This window comes from Panthera tigris, chromosome C1, assembly GCF_018350195.1.
Source record: "Panthera tigris isolate Pti1 chromosome C1, P.tigris_Pti1_mat1.1, whole genome shotgun sequence".
NCBI classification, from domain to species: domain Eukaryota; kingdom Metazoa; phylum Chordata; class Mammalia; order Carnivora; family Felidae; genus Panthera; species Panthera tigris.
The window spans coordinates 175,534,387-175,559,866 of record NC_056667.1 but is presented as its reverse complement, the minus strand read 5'-3'; the positions used below and the strand labels follow the sequence as shown (position 1 = coordinate 175,559,866).

Below are 25,480 nucleotides of genomic sequence, written 5' to 3'. Positions count from 1 at the left end.
TTCTTAAAACAGAAGTAGGGTAGAAGTTAGGACTGTGGAATCAAGTGAGGTTCCGTGTTATTTTATAAGGTGGAAGATACTAGAACATGTTTCTAATTGATTGAGAATGATCCAATAGAGAAAAAAGATTATGTTGATGATACCAATAGCATTTACTGGATACTTAACTGTGTGTCAGACACTGTGCTGGGATGTGGAGTAAGATAATCCTGTGATGGATGTATTGATGTTGCCATTTCATGTAAGGAAGCTTGGCATTAATGAAATTAGTAGCTAAAGGTCACATAGCTACCAACCATGTAGTGGAGCCAGGAGGTGAGCCCAGACATTTGAATTGTAGTCAGTCACTGAGTTATGCTGCTGACACTGATAATGCCAGGAGAAGAGCTAGAAATACGCTAGGATTAGAGGTTGAGAAGGTAGAAGGCAGTTAGAATTATCATCCTGGGAAGCGGGGAAGAGAACATGGATTGTTAGGCAGTTTTCCATGCCTGTTTGAGGTTTGTGGTCATGAACTTTAATTTTTTAAAAATATAATTTATTGTCAAATTGGCTAACATTCAGTGTGTAAAGTGTGCTCTTGGTTTTGGGGTAGATTCCCATGGTTCATCGCTTACATACAATACCCAGTGCTCATCCCAACAGGTGCCCTCTTCAATGCCCATCACCCATTTTCCCCTCTCCCACCCCACCCCCCGCATCAACCCTCAGTTTGTTCTCTGTATTTAAGAATCTCTTAAGGTTTGCCTCCCTCCCTCTCTGTTTGTAACCATTTTTTTCCCCTTCCCTTCCCCCATGGTCTTCTGTTAAGTTTCTCAAGATCTAAATATGAGTGAAAACATATGATATCTGTCTTTCTCTGACTGACTTATTTCACTCAGCATAATACCTTCCAGTTCCATCCATGTTGCTGCAAATGGCATGATTTCATTCTTTCTCATTGCCAAGTAGTATTCCATTGTGTGTATAAACCACAATTTCTTTATCCATTCATCAGTTGATGGACATTTAGGCTCTTTCCATAATTTGGCTATTGTTGAAAGTGCTGCTATAAACATTGGGGTACATGTGCCCCTATGAATCAGCACTCCTATATCCTTTGGATAAATTCCTAGTAGTGCTATTGCTGGGTTGTAGGATAGTTCTATTTTTAATTTTTTGAGGAACTTCCACACTTTTCCAGAGTGGCTGCACCAGTTTGCATTCCCACCAATAGTGCAAGAGGGTTCCCGTTTCTCCACATCCTCTCCAGCATCTGTTGTTTCCTGAATTGTTAATTTTAGCCACTCTGTATGGTCATGAATTTTAAATGAAACCAGTCACAGTTGTATGATTTTTCTGTAGCAAGATTTAGCTGCTCGAAAGAAGGCAGAGGTAAATGGTAGGGGCAGCTGGTGCTGGGATTTTGCCAGGAAAGACTAGAGGGAGGAAAAAGGCTTGAGGGAGTTGAGGGCATTTTTGAGGCAAGGTGACCACATTAATGCACTGGGGAGACTGGGCTGGATGACGAGCAAAGTGAGTGGTGGAAAAGTTGTAGTATCTGTGGTGTGCAGTGGGGTCAGAGATTTCCAAGTGAAGATACTCGAGCAGATAAGAATCGGAGGTGGTGATCAGAGAGTGGGTCATAAAGGCAGTCCAGTCTCTAAATATATATTTCAGGCTATGGCCATGGGGGTGGGAGGCTACAGTGGGTGGAGGGGAGAGATCATCACTGCGAATAAGGATGCCTGGAAATTCACCATTTAATCTCATTTTCTTTCAGGGAGGCCATGACTTTTATGAAGGTGTTAGGGCAGGTAAGTGATGGTTGTCTTCTTCCTGGCTATTATGGAAATAGGATTTGCAAGCCTATACTGTTAATCAAAGATGATAGTTGTTTTATTAGTGAAAATTATACCTTCATAAAGATTGCAAAGTTGTTGCTATTTTAATATTACCAACTGACATATAAGGGAAGATCTGTCTTTAAAACCAATATTGTTTGAAAAATTCACATAACCTTGTGTCACCGCTCCCTAATTTCTAAGAGGTGACCCTGCTTCTACAGTCAGACAGACTGCCTCTGCTAAGTGCAGCTGAGTTTGAACAGTCATTCTGTTGCTGAAACCTTTGAAAGGTGCATTTATTCCCTTGCAAGAAGCCCTCAAGTCCCCTGCCCCTCTTCTTTCTAGTACTGGCCTGGCAAAATCCCAGCAGCATTGAATCTCTACCATTACCTCTTTGCCTATACCTGACAAGTTCAAAATTGACATTGAGAAAAACCATATGACATAATTGGTAACATGTGCTTAGTGTTCTTATTAATTTCTGGTTTATCTTTATCATCTCCAAAGTCAGCATATTTAGAAAAAGCAAGTGAAATGGTTGATTTTTTTTGTTTTTAGCAAATTTGCAACAATTTTTTATGTATAAGCTCATATCCCTATAAATAATAGCTGTTTTTTATGTTGTATAAAATGAGTTCTTAACCTTTGCATGTGTTTTGCACATCTAATTTTTTAATGTTTTTATTGATCACTTTAATATAGTACAGACTCTCTATTTACTTTATCTAAATAAAAGATTATGTTCTCTGAGCTGTAAGCTTTGATAAATACTGGTCACCATTGTAGAATTATCTTAATTTATGGCATGATAAAATATCAGAAATAAGCAGGGGTTTAGGGGCACCTGGGTGGCTCAGTCAGTTGGGCGGCCGACTTCGGCTCGGGTCATGATCTTGCGGTCCGTGAGTTCTCTTGCGGTCCGTGAGTTCAAGCCCTGCATTGGGCTCTGTGCTGACAGCTCAGAGCCTGGAGCCTGCTTCAGATTCTGTGTCTCCCTCTCTCTCTGCCCCTCCCCCATTCATGCTCTGTCTCTTTCTGTCTTTCAAAAATGAATAAATGTTAAAAAAAATTAAAAAAAAAAGAAATAAGCAGGGGTTTAAATTCTCTTAGAAGACACAGGGAATTGAGTCAGAGGAGATGGCTATATGTTTTATAGAAACCAGGTAAAATAAGCACTTTTCCCACTAATTCCCTGCAAATTCTTGCTGCATGTGGATCAGAGTCTAGACAACTATTAGTTATTAGAAGGACATGTGTGCTATTTGGGTTTTATTGCTAAAATACCCATTATATGTTATAGCAGCCCTTCTTAAACTTAAAAAATGAAGGTAATTTTTTTTCATATTTATTGTCTATTATCTTAAGGAAACAGAGTTAAAACCAAGCAGCATCAACATTCTGATTCATAAGGCAAGAGCTTATCAAGCTACTTTCTAATGAAGAGAAAGTATACTGCCCCATCTTTAGCATAAGCTCCTTATTTTGAAAGCAGTATCTATTCTGGGTAAAACTGTTTGGTGTTCTTGCATAATAACCAAATGTTTGCTACAGTTTGCTAATGATAAAATATGTTAGCAAATTAGATAAAATAAACTAGCAAATTAGGGGACTGGTTGTTAAAAATTCTTACTCTTAACATCTAGAATAAACTTTTTCCTGGTTATAGAAGAAAATAAAAATAGGTTATTTCAGCAGAGCTAGAGAGTTACCAAATGGGATTTGAGTGGGTGCCTCACGAGACTTGAAAAACCCTGAGCTGTCTACATGGCAAGAACTTGTTATATCTATGCTAAGTAAAAAATTATGTCAGTTTGAAATAAAAGAACATACAGATTTGACTAATATTCTCTTTCATTTTGCCCTTCAGACTGTCAAGGAGGTAGATAGCATGATAGCATTGGCCAGAGGGCTTAAAAAGGAAGAGATTCTTGAAGAAATGTTCCAGAATTATTTTTACTTATGCTGTCTGGGGAATGTAAAACTGTCAAATTGGCAGGGATCATAACATCAGTGTTCAGTGTTACCACTGATCTGATACTAGCTAGAATCATGTAGCTAGGCAGCTGAGCCTTAAAAACCTCTAGTATCCACATTTAATAATGCAGAAAGCCCCTTTGCTTCCTGTTTCTTGGTTTCCAGATTGCTTCTTTAATTATTTAACTTTTTAATACTAAATTTGGTTTTTTAAGTTGAGTTTTTATGTTTAAATATTTTTATCATTCACAAGAATTATGCACATTTTAAATATGGTTGAAATTCCCTCCCATAACCATACCTAGTCCTTTTCTCTCTCTTTTAAAAAAATTTTTGAGATAATTATAGATTAACATACAGTTTTAAGAAATAATATAGAGAGATCCTATGTGCCCTCCAAGTTTTCCCAAACAGTAACATTTGTATAACTATAGTATACAATCACAAGCAGGAAGTGGACGCTCGCCTACCTTTTTAAAGGAGAGGTTTGCCGATTGCCTCATACTTATGATCCTGTGGGGATGCTATGTGGCTACACTAAATGATGACTGCACCGAAATAAGAGAAGTCGAGTTTCTTATAACCTGAAGGTGGTCTGGTATTTTAATGCAGAGCTGTGTGAACCAGAGGATTCAGCAAAACAGTATCCTCGTTTAATTATGCATAAAGTCATCCCCTTCTAAGTAATTTTCCTTTCAACTCAATGTGGAGGAGGTTAGAAGGCAGATCTGGGCCCTCCACCCTCCCCTGCCTTTCCTTTAAACTACACCAACCCTGGTTTTAGCTGTTTTATAACAGGAAGATTTCATTTACAGTTTTGTTTGAAGAAGGAAAAAGAGTCCCAAGTCTTAAACCACATTAGTTCATAGGCTATATTCAAGTTCCGGGCATCAGACTTAGCAGGTTGGGAGATAACCACATGGGTCATCATCCATCCAAATTCTGTTGGGGCTTAATTTAAAAAGAAAAATGGAACACATACAAAGATTTAAACTTTGCAGAAAAAGTGCTATAGAAAATATGCCTTGTGTAAGGTAGTTTCTGTCAGTTCTGTAATTAAAATCTGGTAATACCTGAAAGAAATGTACTAACATTTCTTATGTCTTCACTTGACAGTTTTAATAGATAAAGACCAGAGCCCAAAATGGAAACCGGCTAATCTGAAAGAAGTTACTGAAGAAGATTTGAATAGTTACTTTAAATCTCTGGGAAGTAACGATTTGAAATTATAAGGTGACTGGATTTTTAAGGGATTATTTTGGAGCAGATGTTGGGAAACTATGGCACATGGGCCAGATCTGGCCTGCTGCCTGTTATTTATTTTTCCACCAGCTAAGAATGGTTTCTGCATTTTTAAATGGTTAGAGGAAGAAAGCAAATACTAATATTACATGATGTGTGAAAATTACATGAAATTCAAGTATCAGTGTCCACAAATGAAGCTTTATTGGAACGTAACTATACTCATCTCTTTACATATTGTCTATGGGTGCTTTGAGTAGTTGCAACAGAGATTGTCAGGCTAGCAAAGCCTAAAATATTTACTGTGTGATCCTTTGCAGAAAATGTTTGCCAACCCCTGCTTTATAGATGGGAAAATTTTAAATTCTTTAGAGATTGTGGAGTTGAAATCTCTAATTGAAATGGGAACCTTATGTTTTGGCTTTGGGTAGCAGTTTGTACATTGATTAAATAAACCTATATATAGATGATTAAGAAATGGCCCTAAAATTTTTTTGTCTATTGTGTTAATGCTTCATAGAATTTTCTGCATGAATAAATCTATTTTAAAATAATTATGTTACTGTAGAAGTGTTCCTTTTATAATATTAGAAATCTCAGGGAAAGCAAAAAGGTTTTTATGAGGTTCTCTCTCTAGTATTATTAACTCATCTTTGGTCTTCCCTAAAATTAACCAGAATCCTTCCTATAGTGAAAGCGAAAGCATTATTTCTCATTGGTTTTTTTTAGGATTTGTTAAACTGACAGAATGAGAAATTAGGAAGTGTGGGAAATTATTTGCCATTATGTAGTTTAAATCAGGAGGAAAAAAAGGTCGAAAGCCAGGAGTTTTGTTCAAAATAGAAATACCTTCAGTAATTGGTACTGTTGACAAAATAAGTTTTTCTTAAGGTACACAAGAAACTGCAGGGTGTTCCAGACTTGGCACATTAAAGTCTAGAGAAGAATGACCTTTAAAGGTCAGTTTATCATTTATAACTTGTTACAGTTTTTTCTTCATCCAAAACCCCCCAGAAATGAAGAAAATTTCAGATTCAATAACAAAGGTGGAAGAACTGAGAACGACATCAAAACTTATATCCTGCACTCCTCTTTTAGATGAGTCTAGAAGGAGTTGCTTTAAATTTTCTATTTTTAATATTTAACATGAAGCATTCCGCCCCCCAAAAAGTGAGGAACAGATTTAGACTAAAGACAGCATGATAATGGACATGTTTATATTTATATTCTTAAAGCTCTTAAATTGGACCTGAATGATCCAAGAAATTATTTGTATTTTTATTCACTTTGTATTCATTAGACATGCATAAAATGTTAAGTTCTTTATGTCAAAAAATTTGACAGTATACAATGTTGAAAGGCATTTGCTTTAATAAGAACTCATAGCTAGTTAATTGCAACTAGACTTTTATTGTACAGTTAGAAAAAAATGTTTTCTCAAAAATATTTGGAAAAAATATACCATTTCATAGCTAAGTCTTACAGGAAGAGAATTAGCTAACAAAATGTGAGTTTTGCAAAGTAAGAGATAGGGAGTACATCTGAGCTTGTGCCCACTTGCCCAAGGAAGACATGTTCTGTTTGGCCACACAGATACATAGTGAGGGCCTTATGATTAAGCAAACAATAGATTTGTTGGAACTTTGTTTTTTAACTACTATTCCTTGAATTTACTTGATTCCTAAAACCATACAATAAAAAAGTATAGTTCCCTCATCTCATAAAATGGCAATGATATTAAGTAGGATACATGTGTCATGCTAGCTCATTCATTCAGCAGTATGTCTATTTTTAATACTAATAAGGCAATTTGACACAAATTATTCCTTTGGAACTAGGATCGTTTTTATCCCCTTCCAAATTGTGCTTTGAGTGCTAATGACCATAGGTGGTTAGCAAAGGACAGATAAGGCAACTGAAAATGGAGCACTCTGGGATCAAAGACTTGTAACTGAAAGGTAAGAGCACACAGGAGACCTTTAACTGGAGAAGGGAGCAGGGAAGCACTCTTGCGGGGTTACGTGAGTCTGTGTAAGTGAGGAACCTGCATGCTTCCTGTGAGAATCTTCGTTTACAGTTGCCATCAGCAGGTTCTTTGTCGCACTGGCTGCGGCTCATCTGCGCCTATCCTGGATGTTCTCGAGAGAAAAGAGTCAGTAGTTGGTCACCTGTCAGGGTGGTAAAGAAAGGAACTTGCTACTGTGTCCCTTCCCTCAGTCAAGAGCATTGGAGACTTGTTTTGCAGTGTGTCTTCTGATGGAGCCTGACGTGAGTGCTGTTTCTTGGGCCCTCTTTCCCCCCAGTTTCCTTTCCCTTATGATTTGACCACTATTCTTATTTCATCTGTGTTTGTGATAGAAGTTGGAACAAATGTCTCCCTTTCCAGTAGCTAATAATTCTTCCAGTCGTCTGTTTTATATGTTCCTTCCTTCTCAAATAGACCTTTTACTGTTCATGAAAGTTCAAAGTGAAGTAAATCCAGTATTTAAATATGAAGGTATGATAGAAGGAATCCTATCAAAGATGTTCTCATCTGTCTCGTCATCAAGGCCAAACTATATCTTGATGATGATCACACGTGGTACACATTTGCTTATCCAGTTCTTTTTCCTGCCTGCCTCCAACTTGGTTTATCTGCTAACTCACTGATTACGCAAGCCTTGTAGTTCCTTGTCCATGTTTTGACATAATACAGCATATATTTCCAAGATAAGTCTATACTACAAGATAATATACTCTGTTAAAATGATTCAGGAGTGAGGGGTTGGTGCTTGGTGACAAAACCATACTGCCATAGTGTCAGGGCAACAGAGATTATACTTCTAGCTAGATATGGATCTGAACAGGCGTGCCTGCTACCCCCCTGGGAAATAGGGGCCCAGGCACAGGAGAAACCTGAGGTTAAAATACTTAGCTGTAATAAAACTCGCCAGTCTACATCCCTATGTATGCTGAAAAATTTAGTGTAGCTATGGCTTTGTGTTCTCACCATAATATTGTATTACCTTACATACTTAATTACACCTTTTAAACAGTGAGTGACTTTGCAGCAAAAATATCCTGATGTGAGATACAAAATGAATGAAAAACAGCAACATCTAAGCTTTTGTCTGAGTCATTAGTATACTCAAAAACCTAAATTTTTCTTCATGAGCTGGAAATATGTTTTGCACTTTCAGAAAACTTTTTGTCCCTTAGTCTTATGACTTCAGATCCTTGTATAAATGGGGATGGTGAGTTTTTTCTACTTTGTTTCTAGATTGCAAGTACAACAGGACAGTTCAGATCTTGGGACTAGGTAAAATGAAAGTTGAATGACCAAGTGTCTAAAGGCAACGGAAAGATAGTACATCACTCACTTCAAAGAACTTTCTTTGTCCATGCAACCGGGAGAATTCACTCTATTTGTGGGTTTCAAAGTATAATGGTTAAAACTAGAGGTAGCATTTCCGCCTGCTTTTAAGGCCAAATACATATTTCTCAGGTCTTCTTCTGCCTTTCTTTAGATATTGGTGACCAGGGTCTGTTGGAAATAAAAGAATCTAATGCACACAGACTTAAAAATAATTCCCTTTCCAATTAAAGTCAGTGTGCAGCAAATCTTGATGAAAATTCCAGTGACTGCATCCCAATTTTTCTACAGGTATGTCTTCTCAATATCTTCTTCCCCTCCCAAATTTTCTATTACCATTGATCTCACACAGTAGTTACTTGTTAAAAAACTTCCTCAAAAAGGTAGTCAAATTTAAGAAAATCATATATGGCTTTAAATGCTTTAAGGGCATTGTTACTGTACACACACACGAATACTCTTTGGAGGAGCGTTTGATATTTTGTTTTGTAATACAACTGTATATACTCATGCATAGACTGGTCCCACCAGTCAATAAGAAAAATGGGAACAATTGCCCATATACCAACCTTCTGCATCTTTGAGACGGTAAAACTTTACATGCAGCACTGAGAACAAGTTCTGCTTTCTACCTTGACTAGGGCTTCTGTTATTTATTTTAAAATTTACTGTATTTCTATTTGTAAAAATTCTTGTTTTCTTGTTATATCACTGGGCTGCTTAATTCAATACCATAAACATTAATGTCATGACTTCTGTAAATTGTATCTCGTTCGGGTGCCGTATGTGCGATGTCTTGAGTCATCCAATAATAGCTGAGGTTAGTTAGGGCCCTGAGGTTCAAGGTGGTAGTTAGGCTTTTCATCTACAAAAATATCTTAAGGACAGGTTTCAAAGTGGACTATTTCTGCATGGGTTGCTTTCTACTGCTTGATCATTTGTGTTAAGAAGTAGGAATCCTTGACACAAATGGTTTTGACAAACAAGACCCACTGTTAATTACTGTGGCTTAAGTGCCATTTCCTTGCCAAGGCGTTTTGGGGGGAAAAAAACCTTCTCATGTCTTATTTGTATGTGTGTGTGTAAATTAACAAATAGTAATTTTAAAAGGAGTGTCTTTAAAATAACCATTGGATTTCTTTGGTGATTCTATTACTGCCTCAGGAAGAAAGTGCTATGACATACCAGCTGATTACTGTGGTACAGGACCTATGTTTAGCCCTTTAAATGACTAAAATCCAAGACCAAGCAGGTAGAAATCACTGTTAACATAAAAAGTGCTTAACATATTTCACGTAAGTATTGTATACTCTTGATATTACCATAGACTTTTTTTTTTTTTTTTACATCCAGGCGTAGTTATTTGTATTTATTCACATCAGTTTTTGCTATTGTTTCATGTATTTAAGCTAGCACCAACTTTATCTACAATTCAAGAAGTTATCATCATCCTACAGCGTCAAGGCCCCTCACTCTCAATATATGGGATGTCATAGTACTTGATATTATTGCCTGCCCACTGCTGCAAGGCATCACTCAGGATTTCCTGGGACAGGCGATGTGCAAATTCGAAGACCACAGTTTCGGGCCCTGATGGTTTCTTCACTTCCTGTTCGACATTAACTGGAGAAGGCATCCTAGGTAGAAATCTGTCTCCAGACATAAAGCTTTCTTCACTTGCATGCTGCTTCTCACTCTCAAATGTGGTAGGAAATGGGAAAGTTTGCTTTGATTTCATGCAGCCCATGTTATGAAGAGCTTTGAGGGAAAGCAGTAGCAAAGACTACTTCAACAGCATCTTTGGAAAACACTGAGCTTGTCCATGTGATACCGACCAGCGCTTTTCCTCTCCAGGCCACCACAGTAATCAGTGCTTCTTTTTACCAATCTTCACCTGTAGTGTTTATCTGTCAAAAGAAAAGTTTCATTTTGAAGTTACCACATGCAAAATACTGTGTGATTAGATAGCATGTAGAAATGGTTCTCTACCACTCTTGGTCACTTGCAGGAGTTGGGAGGTAACAACAGCTTTATCTCCTCAATAGAAAAGATAACCATTCAGTAAAACTGGCAATTTACAAAATAGGAAAACCTTTTTTCAAGATCTTGAACATTTTATAAAACTAAAAACACAGTTAAACTTTTGCTAATTTATGTGCACCAGGGTTCAGCAAACTCTAGATCAAATCCTAGCTGCCTGTTTTTATAAATTAAGTTTATTAGAACACAGCTGTGTTATCTGCTTATGTGTTCTCTACGGCTACTTTCATGCTACAGTGGCAGAGTTGAGTGGTTTTGACAGAAACCGCGTAGCCCGAGATGCCTAAAATATTTACTATCTGGCCCTTTACAGAAAATGTTTGCCAACCCCTGATCTGTACTGTTGAGAAAAACAAGCATATCAGACATTTGCTCCTGCCTTAAGCCTCATGAGCCTACACATCTTGGACTGTTTTCAGAGTCAGGCTTTGTCCTCTGGTTAGAGGTTTACAATTCAAAGAGAATGACAACCCTTAGCCAACACAAGTTAGATGAGGCAAAGCCACCTGTTTTTTTTTTCTTCTGAATTAAATACTCCCTATGAAACTATATGAAAAGCTCAGATTAATTTAAAATAAGGTTAAAAGTTTCTCCCCCCCTAAATGTCTCACTCTCGTTTGATGTCCGGTCAGTAAGTAGACTGCAGTGCTCACAATGTGCCTTCTAAGCTTGCACGTCCTATCTTAAGATAGGACTTAACAGTAGCAAAATACAAAGCAACTTCACTGGAGGGAGTGTAGCCATAAGAAAGCACAGGTAAAGTCTCTATAGGATTATGATCCTTGATTATATCTTAGTTTTTGGACCAAAAAGACATAGCTCTAGACAAATTCACAAAATCAAACTCAGTTGACTTATTTTAGAAACTACTGATCTTAAGATTAAAAAAAACTACAATTACCATGCATTTAAATCCATTTTTAAACAGTTTATAATCAAAGTCCAGAAGAGGTGACCTTTGCCCTATATTTTTTTAGATTTCTATAAAGCCTATCCAATTTCTCTCATAATACTACCTCCAATAAGGATATATGGTGGGAAAGGGGAGGAAATCTAGCCCTCTGCTTTTAATTACCTCTAGCTCTGTATGCCTTGCTAGAGATGTATTTCAAAAAGGGAAAAGGGAAAAGGGGATGTGTATAATGTTTGTCTGATTTACTAAACTGAACTCCCTGCAGACGGGAACTCTCCTAGTTGTACATGGGCAACATGTAATGACTTACATAGTGTCTACTTTGTACTATACGGGATGGTTAAGGGAATTGTACATAGTTAACCTGAAAATGATTATTCAGTAGATGTCAAAAGGCCATGAGTAGAATTATCACAATATTCTGTTTTCTAGGATCTCTGGTTCTGTAAAAAGCAGCTGTATCTACCATAACAAAATAACTAGTGCCGGATGTACCCTCACAAAAAACAACTTTAAACCTGGACAAAATATGTGGGCAGATATTTTCAGGCATTGAACAGCAGCACAGGACTGTGATCTTTGGGAGAATAGAAACACAGACTGTTAAACCCCTTAATTAAGCATCCTGAGATTCTGCCTGGGAGCATCTTACAGCATTATCTTGGGGAAATTGGCCCTAACCAGAGTGTTGATGCTACTGAGCTGAAGAGATTGGATTACTGAAACAGAAATTTCAAGAGATAAGGGAGCTGTTGGGAGGGAGGCAGAAGTGGGGTCTCCCATCTGATGGGGTCTCATCAAGAGTACTTGTCTGAGGACTTAGGATGCGCATGTACAGGAAAAGAATTTGCAAGACTTAGTGCCGCAGAATCCTTGGAGTAACCAGACCAACCCAAATGGAGACACCTCAATGAAACCAGACACCTTAGGAGTCAGGTGTGAATCCTAGAGCAGGAGTTGGCAAACTTTCTTAAAGGGCAAGATAGCATAGGACTTATCCTATGAGCTGTATAGTTCTGTGTCACAACTATGTAGTCCTGCTGTTTTAGTGTAGAAGTAGCTGTAGACAATATGTAAAAAAGTGGGCAATGGCTATGTTCCAATAAAAGTTGACAAAAACAGTCCAATATGGCCTATGGACTGGCTAGCCTAAGGTCAAACAAACAGTCCCAAAGAATAAAATACCACTTAAAAGAAGATGACATAATCCAGACTCCTTCAAGGGTATCATCCACAACATGCATCCTAGAATAAAAATTACTTGCCATGCAAAACAGGAAAATGTGTCCTATCAAAAAACAGTTATTAGAAATAGACCCCTAAATGACCCACTATTTGGTAATTAACACAATAGAACTGTAAAGATGCTATTTAAATACGTTCAAGGATTTACAGGAGAAATGATCATAAAGAGTGAACAAGTAGAGAATCTCATCAGAGAAATGGAAATTGTAAACTCAAGAACTAAAATGAACAACTCATCGTATGAGCTATTGGATACTTAAGGAAGGATTAATGAACTTGAACATAAGTCTATAGATATATCCAATCTGGGGAAAAAGTTTTAAAATGTGAACAGAGAAACCACAAAAAAGTATGGCTTAAAAACAATGAGAAATTAGCAATGAGGAATTAGACACATTTAACCCAGAGAGCAGGAAATAAAGAATATAGGAAGGAAAAAGAATATGGGGCAATTAGAAAACAGCAAAGTGACTGACTTAAACCCTTACATATCAAAAATTATGTGGAAGGAAAGAGACTAAAAATTTCAATTAAAACAACACAAACATAGCCAACAGATCTCTGACAGTGGAGCGAAGGTGGTCTTTTCAACATGTGCTGGAATTGTATAGCCACAAAAACAAACCAAAAAACAAACAAAAACACCTTGCACCCGTCACAAAAATTAACTCAAAATTGATCACAGACCTAAGTGTAAAACATGAAACTATAAGACTCCTAGAAGATCACATCCAGATGTTAAACCTAGATAAATCTAGATGACCTTGGGCTTGGTGATCACCTTTTATTTTTTTACATTTTATTTATTTTTGATAGAGACAAAGCACAAGTGGGGGAGGGGCAGAGAGAGAAGGAGACAGAATCAGAAGCAGGCTCCAGGCTCTGAGCCGTCAGCACAGAGCCTGACACGGGGCTTGAACTCACACACCACGAGATCATGACCCGGGCCGAAGTCAGCCGCTTAACCAACTGAGCCACCCAGGCGCCCCGGTGATCACCTTTTAGATGTAACACCAAAGGCATGATCCATGAAATAAATGATAATTTGTATTTCATCAAGTTAAAAACTTCTGCTCTGTGTAAGACACTGTCAAGAAAATGAGAAGCAACAGCATATCTGATAAAGGATTATCTATAATGTACAAAGAACTCTTAAAACTCAACAAGAAAACAACCTGATTTAAAAATGGGCAACAGATGTAGGGGTGCCTGGGTGGCTCAGTTGGTTAAGGCCTGACTCTTGATTTTGGCTTCTGGTCATGATCTCATGGTTCATGGGTTCGAGTCCCAAGTCCAGCTCTGTGTTGACAGTGCAGAGTCTGCTTGGGATTCTCTCTGCCCCTCCCCTGTGCATGCATGCTCTCTCTCAAACTTATTTTAAAAAATGGGCAAGAGATCTGAACAGACACCTCATCAAAGAAGACGGATGGCAAGTAAGCATATGAAAGGTGTTCAACATCCTATCTTAGGTAATTGCAAATTAAAACAACACTGAGATATCATTATAACATTAAAATGGTGAAAATTCAAACATTGATGACCTCAAATGCTGGCAAGAATGGGGAACAACAGAAACTCATTCATTGTTGGTGAGAATGCAAAATAGTACAGCTACTTTGGAAGACAGTTTGGTGTTTTCTTACAAAACTAAACATAATCTTACCATATGAGCCAGCAGTCATACTCCTTGGTATTTACCCAAATGAGTTGAAAAATTATGTCCACATGAAAGCCTACATATGGATGTTTATAGTAAGTTTTATTCATAATTGCCAAAGTTGGAAGCAACAAAAATGTCCTTCAGTAGGTGGACAAACAGTTGTATATCCAGACAATGGAATGTGATTCATTGCTAAAAAGAAATCAGTTATCAAGCCATGAAAAGAAAAGGAGGAAACTTAAATGCATATGACAATGTTAAGCCAATCCTTCCAACTATGGTATTCTGGAAAAGGTAACTCTATGGAAATAGTAAAAAGTATGATGATTGTTGCCAAGGATTAGAAAGGAGGGAGGGCTGAACAGATAGAACATAGAGCATTTTTAGGACTGTGAGCTACTCTGTATGATACCACAGTGGTGCATACATAACATTATACATTTGTCAAAATTTATTGAACACACAACAAAGAGTGAACCCTAGTGTAAACTATGGACTTTGAGTAATGATGGTGTGTTCATGTAACAAATATACCACTCTGGAATGGGGATGTTGATAGTGGGTGAGGCTGTGTGTATGTGTTGGGGTGGGGGAGTGCAGGGAATATCTGTACTGCCTGCTCCATTTTGCTGTGACCCTAAAACTGCTCTAAAAAATAAAGTCCTTTATAAAAAATCCAACTATATACTACCTATAAGAGATGTACTTTAATTAAATATGGATATAAAAGTTGCAAGCAAGAGAGTTAGAAAGGCATACCATGAAAATAGGAAGCATAAAAAAGTTTCTATAGCTATATGAATATCAAAGTAGACTTCAAGACCCAAGGGATTACCAGAAATAAAGAGGGACATTTTGTGTGTCAGTGAGGAAGGTACGACAATCATAAGTGTATATGTAGCTAGCAACAGAGCTTCAAAATACATGAAGGAAAAACTGACAGAAGTAAAGGGAGAAATGAACATTGCTCTCTTGGTAAATGATATAATATCCAAGGGAAAAAATACGGAATTCGAATTTTGAACACTAGTATTCAACTAGTATTTGAACTAGTAACTTGAGTTAGTTAACATTTATAAAATACTATACCCAACACCTGCAGGATATATATTCTTAACTGCATATGGAATATTCACTAAGACAACATAACATGGTGGTCTCAAAAGGTTTCAAAAGCTTGAAATCTTAGAGTATATTTTCCAACCACCACAGAATTAAATTAGAAATAAGTGGTAATAAAATATACAGAAAGGCCCTAAATATTTGGAAACAATCCGTGGGGCAAGGAAGAAATCACAGGGAAATTAAAATGTTTTCAATTAAATAGAAACCATATCAAATTAAAAAAAATTTTTTTTCAATGTTTGAGAGACAAAGTGTGAGTGGGGGAGGGTCAGGGAGAGAGGGAGACACAGAATTGGAAGCAGGCTCCAGGCTCTGAGCTGTCAGCACAGAGCTCGACGCGGGGCTTGAACCCACAAACCATGAGGTCATGACCTGAGCCAAAGTTGGACCCTCAACCGACTGAGCCACCCAGGCACCCCCAATTTTTTTAAATGTATCACTAGTGCTTAGAGGGAAAGAGATGGATTTAGATGCTTCTAATAAAAATGAAGGTTTAGTTTAAATCAGTGATCTAAACTAGGACCATAAGAAACTAGAAAAAGAAAAGTAAACCAAAAATAAGTAGAAGGAAGGAAATAATATGGATAAGAGCAAAAATCAATGAAGCAAAAAGGGCAAACAATAGAGAAAAATCAGTGGAACCAATGCTGGTTTTTAAGGAAGATTAAATAAAATAGAGAAGTCTCTACTCTGATCAAGAAAAGTGACAGGACACATTACCAAGATGTGAGAAAAACAGTAGTACAGATGCTATATGTGTTAAACCAACCAGAGAATATTATGTACAACTTTACAACAATACCAAATTACCAAAACCAACACAAGAGAAAATAGAAAGGTTGATAGCTCTTTATCAATTAAAGAAATTAGATCTATAACTAAAATATTTCCAAAAAGAAACCCCCAGGCTTAAAAGACTAGCTAGTGCTCTAAATTCTTTCATACACTCCAGGAAGAAATAATACCAATCCAACTTAAACTCTTCAGAAAACAGAGAAGGAGGAAACACTTCTAAATTTATTCTACATCAGGTCAGGATTACACTGTTACCAGAAGTAAAGAGATTTGAAGAAAACTCTACAAGTCAATATCCCTCATGAACACAGACACAGATCCCATTTTTTTTTTAAATGGCAAATTCAATTCATATAATACATCATGACCAAGTGGGATTTATACCAGGAATGCAAGAAATGCAACAGAACATTCAAAAGTCAAGAAATATAATTCACATATTTTTTAATTTTTAGCTTATTTATTTTTTGAGAAGGAAATCCCAAGCAAGTTCCACACTGTCAGTGCAGAGCCCAGTGCAGCACTTGAACTCGTGAACTGTGAGACCATGCCCTGAGCTGAAATCAACAGTTGGACGCTTAACTGACTGAGCCACCCAGGTGGTCCTATAATTCATCATTAACATAAAGATTACTGGGCACTTGGGTGGCTCAGTCAGTTAAGCATCTGATTCTTGATTTCTGCTCAGGTCATGATCCCAGGGTCGTGGGATCAAGCCCTGCATCAGGCTCCGTGCTGAGCATGGAGCCTGTTTAGGATTCTCTTTCTCCCTTTGCTCCTCTCCCTAGCTCAGGTACTTACTCTCTCAAAAACAAACAAAACATAAAGATTACCATAACTGGATAATCCTCTCAATAAATGTAGAAAAAGCATTTGATAAAACCACCATTCATGATAAAAATTCTCAGCAAACTAGCAATAGGAATTTCCTTAAAACTAATGTTAATGGTGAAAGTGAATACTTTTGCCATGATAGGAACAAGTCAACAATGTTCATTCTCATGATTGCTATTAATATTGTACTGGGGGAGGGGACAAATACAAAGACTGTCCAAAAGGAAAAGGAAATTGCTTTTATTTGCAGATGATATGATTGTATATGTAGAAAATCTTTAAGATTATACAAAAAACTAGAATTTTAGCAAGGTCTCAAGATCTAAAATTGCTACACAAAAATCAATTACTTTATGATTAGACAGTAAAGAACTGGAAGATGAAATTAATGCCACTTGGAATAGGGTGGAAAGTATGAACCCTTAGGGATAAATATAACAAAACATTAAAGAACTACACTGCATAATATTGTGTATTTGTATATTTGTATGAATAATACAAACTGTTACTGAGAAAACTGAAATAAAGTGTTATGATCTCAAAGACAATATTAAGGTGTCACTACTTCCCAAATTGATGTATATATATACTTCTAGGCATTCATCTAAGACAAATGGAAACATGTCTGCCAAAAAACTTGTATGCTAATGTCCATAGAAGCTTTATTCACAGCAAAGCTGGAAACAACCTAAATGTCCATCAGTAGGCTTATTGGAGAAGCAAATTGGGGATCTCCATGAAATGGAATACTAGTTGACAATAAAAAAGAATGAACTGTAGATAAATGCAACAACATGGGTGAATCTCAGAAATGTGTCAAGCCAGATACAAAAGGCTGATCGTATTTCTATGAATTTTAAGAATGGACAACATTAATCCCATAAATGGAAATCATACATGGTTCTCTTTGAGTAAGGGCTGTGTGGAAGGGGTCGTGAAAGAATGTTCTAAGTGATATAAATGTATATCTTGATTAGAGTGTTGATTACATGAGTATATACATTTGTCAAAACTTTTCAAATTATACCCTTAATATCTATGTAATTCACTGTAATTTTTACTTCAATAAAATGTATGTAACAGTTTTGAGAACATTCTGGGAGATACAAGTCCAGGGAATTGATATATTTATACCTGAAAAAGGCTGCCTGCTTGAATCAGTCACACCAAGTTTTAAAATCAGTCTAAAATTCTAACTCTTAAAGTGATGAGGCAGCATCCAGTGCACAAACCAGCTCACAGTGCTGTGTGCCTGCTGTGATAGGCATGTGATTTCCATTGTTCTCACACTGGCCTAAATCAGCCCAAACTCAGTGGTCATATTCTTCGGCACCTACAGAAAAGCAAGAACCCTCCATCTACCCACTGCTACCAGTTCAAGGGCTTTCTCACTTCCTTTAGGAACTTGGAGAGATCCCCATGGCCCTGGGATCATGACCTGAGCCAAAATCAAGAGTTGGACGCTCAGCTGATTGAGCCACCCAGGCACCCTCAATAGTGTTAGTTATTAATGCAAGTCAATAATTTAGCAGATTGTACAATTAACCTTCTTAGGACAACATGTGGGATCAGCTGTCCTAAGTTAATTTTCAGCCTACATTATTCATCTGTCTGGCTGGGAAGTTACTATGGCTATCAGCTGAAGGCATAATACAATAAATGCTGGATATTAACCAGGAAAAGTATTTTAGCTCTGTCATTTTAAATGGCTGATTAAAGAAATCAATTTTCAAAAGTGAGCCCAGAAATAAACCCGTACTGTATGGCCAGTTAGTCTATGACAAAGGAGGCAAGAATAGACAATAGAGAAAAGACAGTCTCTTCAATAAATGGTGCTGGGCAAATGACAGCTACATGCAAAAGAATAAAAATGGACCACTTTCTCACACCAGAAATAAACTCAAAATAGATTAAAGACCTAACTGTGAGACCTGAAAAAAAATAAAATTCCTAGATGAAAACACAGGCGGTAATCTCTTTGACACTGTCCTTAGCGATATTTTTCTAACTATGTCTTTTAAGGCAAGGGAAACAAAGGCAAACCATTGGGACTACATCAAAATAAAAACCTTTTGCACAGCAAAGGAAACAACAAAATGAAAAGGCAACCTACTGAATGGGAGAAGATATTTGAGAATGATATATCTAATAAGAGATTAACATCCAAAATATATGAGGAACTTACACAGCCCGACACAAAAGAAACTCTGATTTTAAAATGTGCAGAGGACCTGAATAGACATTTTTCCAGAGAAGACATACACATGGTCAACAGACACAAGAAAAGATGCTCAACATCACTAATCATCAGGAAAATGCAAAGCAAAACCACAATGAAATATCACCATACACCTGTCAGAATGGCTAGAATCAAAAAGAAAAACAGGTGTTGGTGAGGATGTGGAGAAAAAGAAAACCCCTGTGCACTGTTGGTGGGAATGCAAACTGGTGCAGCCACTGTGGAAAATAACACAGCAGTTCCTAAAAAAATTAAAAATAGAATTACCATATAATCCAGTAATTCACTACTGGGTATTTACCCAAAGAAAGTGAAAACACTAATTCAAAGAGATATATGCACCCCTATGTTATTGCAGCATTATTTTACAATAGCCAAGATATGGAAGTGACCCAAGTGTCCATATAGATGAATGGATAAAGAAGATATGATTTATGTGTACACACACGCATGCACGCACACAATGGAATATTATTCAGCCATAAAGAAAAGAAAAATGAGATCTTGACACTTGCAACAACATAGATGGACCTAGAGGGTATAATGTTAAATGAAATAAGTCAGAGAAGGACAAGTACCATGTGACGTCACTTAAATGTGAAACCTAAAGACAAATGAACAAAGAAATAAAAAAACCCAGACTCTTAAATACAGAGCACAAATTGGTAGTTGCCACAGGAGAAGTGAGTGGGAGGATGGGTGAAATGATAAAGGGGATTAAAAGGTATAGACTTCCAGTGATAAAAAAGTCACAGAGATGAAAAGTACAGTCTATAAAATATAAAAGTACAGGGAACACAGTCATAATATAATAACCTTGTGACAGTGACTACACTTATCATGGTGAGCACTGAGTAATGTATAGAACTGTTGAATGAATATGTTGTATACCTGAAACTAACATAACATTGTATACTAATTATACTTCAATAAAAATACTGAAAATCCATTTCGTTTATACTTTAGTTTATAATCTTAAGATACATAAAGAGCTGTGAGAACATTCCTTAACCATCCAGCCAGTCTTTAATTAGTCTCTATTATGTGTTCAGGACCAATGTCTTTAAGTGCTTTCAAACTTATTGAACAAATAAAGTTAAAGAGAGACAGAGTGAGACAAGATGACAGCTTATTCAGGCAATAAATAGTGTAGATGCCCAGAGAAAGTCCTTAATTTGTTTTATCTTTGCCTTAATAGGAGAAGTGGCCATTTTTTGTTTATGCCACTGGCAGCTAAATACAATATAAGGATGGCTTTCCTCCCACCACACCTTCTCCCTCACCACCCCCCCATCCCAACACACACACGCGCACACACACACACACACACACACGCAGAGCACAGGCATGCATAAAAGAAAGGTCCTTTGACTTGTTTCCCTCAATGTTACTGAGGAGCCTCAAAGCGCTAAGTATGTGGAGTGTGTCAGGCCACAGCCCTGGCACTTCCCTTGGGAACAGGTCTAGCACCTACTGGGTCTTCTATTGGATCCTTCAAACAGAAGATTTAAATTACTGCAGCCCATTCATTCCGTGTAGTTCATTTCAGAGCTGTGATGCTCCATCCTGGATGCAGTGTCATCAAACTAAGCCTCATGAGTAAGCTCCTTTGGAATATACCAGGGAAGGTGTCAAGCCGTAACTTGAGTATGAGGCCCAAACACAAAGCACTAGCCAAAAAAAAACAGCTTCTAAATATCTTTCTGGAAATGAACAGACCTCTAAGTCCCTGAAAGTCCACCTTAAATACTAGATTAACGGAAATGGTTATTACTGCTGTCCTACTTTATATCATATGCTAAGCCTCTGAACAGGTTTCCAAGATGTTTTTATCTCAAGCTATGGCTTAAAATGGGCCCTAGCCCTGAATTAATGAGAATCTTTATATAATTTAAAAAATGCTATAGTCTTTAAAAGAAGTCTTATGCATATAGGGGTGCCTGGGTGGCTCATTCAGTTAAATGTCCTACTCTTGATTTCAGCTCAGGTCATGATCTCATGATTGAAACCCTGCATTGGGCTGCACGCTGACAGTGAGGAACCTGCTTGGGATTCTCTCCATCTCCCTCTGCTCCTCCCATGTGTGCTCTCTCTTGCTCTCAAAATAATCTTAAAAAAAAGTCTTATGCATATATATTTTTCAAATTTCAATGTAGATGCAATTAATAAATGCTAATTCATTAAAAAATATGAGTTCATTAAAAAAATACCTGAGTTCCTAATAGGATGTTTGTCATTATTCATTCTCTAATAATGGGCACCAAGAGTATATTTGCTTTCTTGTTGGGGGGGGGGTCTATAAAATTGGACTTTAAACAGAAGTCTTTGTCCTGATAATATTGAGAATCACTTAGACTTTAAATTCATAACAGGGTCAAATGATGCCAGTTAAACTGGCAAACAAATGAACTCAGATTTAATACTCTCACCAAAAAGTAAAGCTGGAAAATACGGCAAATATTTTGGCCAGTTTGAAGGTTGCCTAAAGAGCACTACTTTGGAAACCGAACAGTTGGATTGGTCCTTAGGCACGCAGAACGTATGCAGTGTGCATCTGCTCACCTGCAGGGTGGTCTCAGGATGACTCTTCGTGAGGTCACATTTGGGGTTCAATTTTCTCAATGGAGGGGCAGGGGAAATAACACTGTTAATTGAGAGGCTAATGTATGAGATTCTAATAAACCTGAGTAGAGCTATGTGGTAGGACTTCATCTGTAAACTGAGATCCACCTCAGACATTCATCATAAAATTTAAGTGAGCGTCCATATATAAAACATCTAGAATTGTTTTGGAACAAGCAAGGTGTTCAGTAAGTGTCATTTCCTTTCCTTCTTTCTCTTAGATTGTCCCCTAAAACTACTATTACCAAATTATTTTAAGCGCTTTGCTGTACTTTAAGATAATTAAAGAAAGAGAAGAATATAAGAATGCTGACAGTGATTTTGAATCATTACAATCAGGTAATAGATCTAAAACAGGTGTCAATGTTTCACCCATTTTACCAAGTCCTCCAGGTGGAGAAGAGAAATAGGCATTTCTCCTGGCCCTCTGAGCTTTACTCTGGGTACATGTCTGGGTTCACCTGACCAATCCTATTTATGACTAGGAATATTGAATCTTAGTCTGCAGTAATTCTTCCAGTACTATCCATATAAATCCCTGCAGGAAAATGGAGAGTAGCTACTGATCAATTAGTTGGAAAAAAAAAAAAAACCAGCTGAAGAAAAAAATTTGATCTAGATCACCACTAAGAATATAAAACATTTAACATATACTTTTTTTTTTTTTTTTTTTTTTTTTTAAGAGAAAAGGGATGTGCATAAGCAGGGGAGAGGGACAGAGGGAGAGAGAAGCTTGAGCAGGCTCCACGCTCCACCCCCTGACCAGGGACTCAGTTCCATGACCCTGGGATCCTGACCTGAGCCAAATCAAGAGTCGCATGTTCAACTGAATGAGCCACCCAGGCACCCCAAGAATTTAAAGCATTTAAACTTTATATTCTATATTCATTTCTTAGTCATGTCAGGCCACAGCTAAATGACAGCTGTACTTGTGATGCATGAATTAAGCTCCATAAAATTCTGAAGCCAGTTCCTTAAACAACTGTTGTGAAATGGAGGTGGTATGAAAAACTGGTAACAACGTCAGAATATTGTCTTTAGTTTATTACACCTAGACTGCTCTTTAGACCCTGTACCTGAAACTAGGAATCGGAACTTGAATCAGAACATGAAACCAAAACTAATGCAAAAATGAATGTTCAGTCTTAAAACTCACTGCAAGCTGAAAATCATGATGCAATCATCCTTATATGCTAAGCCAATTATTCCATAGATTCCTTCTTCACATTTGTAAAATGCTTTGTCTCTTAAAAAGGGCTTTCTTATCATTTCTCCTTCTCTCTAGTATTACTACACAAAAATTTCTTTCTAAAAATTTACCTATTCTTAAGTGTGCATCTCAAGTCCACTTCCTGTATAAAGGCCATCTCGCTACCTAATATCACTCTATCATGCTCTTGGGTTTCCGCGCCATATTTATCTTCATCACTGTATTTCCCATTCTGCCTTGTTTACAAGTCTGTACCCATACCAGATGGACTCGTAAAGGCTTGAACATGGTCACAGCACTTAAATGCTTTCTGAAAGAAGACTGGTAATAAGTCATTGTTATTCATCCTTGCATCTCACTTCTATACGCATGCATAATGAAGGGCTTCAGTAAATGTTAATTGACTTAAATAATTTAACTCTAGATGTTGGAAAGAAATTCCTATACAAGCATACCTCAAAAAAACTGTGGGTTCAGTTCCAGACCACTGACTGTTAAAGCAAATATCACAATAAAGCAAGTGAAAAGAATGTCTTGGTTTCCCAATAAAAATAAAAGTTATGTTTACACTATTGTGTAGTCTCCTAAGTGTGCCACAGCATTATGTCTAAAAATGCAAACGTACATAAATAAAAATGCTTTACTGCTAAAAACTGCTAACGATCATCTGAGCTTTCAGTGAGTTGTAATCACTCATCACAGATCACCATAACAAATAATAAAAGTTTGAAATATTGTGAGAATTACCAAAATGTGACAGAGAGATGAAGTGAGCAAATGCTGTTGGAAAAATGGTGCAGACAGACTCGCTCAACACAGGGTTGCCACAAATCTTCGATTTGTAAAAAAGGCAGTATCTACAAAGTGCAATAAAACAAGGTATAGCTGTACTCCTACAAAGAAAGCAGCAGAGTATATATAACCATACATTACAAATGATAACCAAGTGTCTGGAGCTTTTCAGAGTAAATTATCCATCTATCTCTGTTTCTATTGAGCATACCTCATTTCCATTTTTCCCTTTACTCTTTCCCTGGTGTCTTATCGATCTTTTATGCAACAGAAAGGAATTATTTTTCCATATTTTGCAAAGTACATTGATGTAGACTGTGTACGTAAGCAAGTTAAATATCCTGCCTGAGGAAGCACATAGTCTGGATGACAACGCACGAGAGACCAGTTGCACTGCCTGTTCTGGTACTCAGATCTTTTGAATATGGCTTCAGGGATCTCGCTGCCATATCACAGTGCCTCCCTTTCAGATTTCATGATATGCACCAAATCAGATAAACAGTGTATTTATGGAACAATTTATTTTACAAGCCCATTCTTTATTTATTTATTTATTTTTTTTAGAATGAAAGGAAAATCTTTTTTTTTTTTTTTAATATATGAAATTTACTGTCAAATTGGTTTCCATACAACACCCAGTGCTCATCCCAAAAGGTGCCCTCCTCAATACCCATCACCCACCCTGCCCTCCCTCCCACCCCCCATCAACCCTCAGTTTGTTCTCAGTTTTTAACAGTCTCTTATGCTTTGGCTCTCTCCCACTCTAACCTCTTTTTTTTTTTTTTCCTTCCCCTCCCCCATGGGTTTCTGTTACGTTTCTCAGGATCCACATAAGAGTGAAACCATATGGTATCTGTCTTTCTCTGTATGGCTTATTTCACTTAGCATCACACTCTCCAGTTCCATCCACGTTGCTACAAAAGGCCATATTTCATTTTTTCTCATTGCCACGTAGTATTCCATTGTGTATATAAACCACAGTTTCTTTATCCATTCATCAGTTGATGGACATTTAGGCTCTTTCCATAATTTGGCTATTGTTGAGAGACAAGCCCATTCTTTAAAAGAATGGTCTTGGGGCGCCTGGCTGGCTCAGTCGGTTAAGCATCTGACTTCGGCTCAGGTCATGATCTCACAGTTTGTGAGTTTGAGCCCGGTGTTGGGCTCTGTGCTGACAGCTCAGAGCCTAGAGTCTTCTTCGGATTCTGTGTCCCCCTCTCTCTCTGCCCCTCCCCACTCACACTATGTCTCTCTCTCAAAAATGAATAAACATTTAAAAATTAAAAAAAAAAAAGAATGGTCTTAAAGGCGATAGGATACAATGAACATTCTCAAACACAGGTAGTAGTTTCAACTGTTTCAATAGTAGCATAACAACTCATGTTAGAAGCTTTAAACCAAATATCCCACCTCAGAAATCTATCTTAAAGAAATGATCAGAGTTGCCAACAAAAATTTATATGTAAACTTTTTCATGGTAGTCTTTTTATAATTAGAAGAATTGAAAATAAGCCACATGTGCAATGACATGTGATTTATCATAGGCTTATATCCTGAATATTATGTAACTGTTAAATAACTGTAGTAGATAGCCTCTACAATGGCCCCCAA

The 25,480-nt window shown here is 37.2% G+C and overlaps 2 protein-coding genes across 10 annotated transcripts in view; one reads left to right on the top strand and one right to left on the bottom strand.

Moving 5' to 3' along the window:
- Positions 1-5,348, top strand: part of HIBCH (3-hydroxyisobutyryl-CoA hydrolase) — a 119,133-nt gene extending 113,785 nt beyond the window's left edge. For all 3 annotated transcript variants that reach the window (XM_042994911.1, XM_007099309.2, XM_042994910.1), the window contains exons 13-14: positions 1,763-1,796; positions 4,917-5,348. In XM_042994911.1, the coding sequence (XP_042850845.1) occupies positions 1,763-1,796; positions 4,917-5,032 (150 nt within the window). In that variant the 3' untranslated portion in view covers positions 5,033-5,348. The remainder of the gene's footprint in view (positions 1-1,762; positions 1,797-4,916) is intronic.
- A 4,401-nt stretch (positions 5,349-9,749) lies between these two features.
- The window catches only part of CC1H2orf88 (chromosome C1 C2orf88 homolog), a 58,041-nt gene continuing 42,310 nt past the window's right edge, over positions 9,750-25,480 (bottom strand). For all 7 annotated transcript variants that reach the window (XM_007094683.3, XM_042994912.1, XM_042994914.1 and 4 more), the window contains one exon: positions 9,750-10,301. In XM_007094683.3, coding sequence (XP_007094745.1) covers positions 9,854-10,141 — 288 coding nt within the window. In that variant the 5' untranslated portion in view covers positions 10,142-10,301 and the 3' untranslated portion in view covers positions 9,750-9,853. The remainder of the gene's footprint in view (positions 10,302-25,480) is intronic.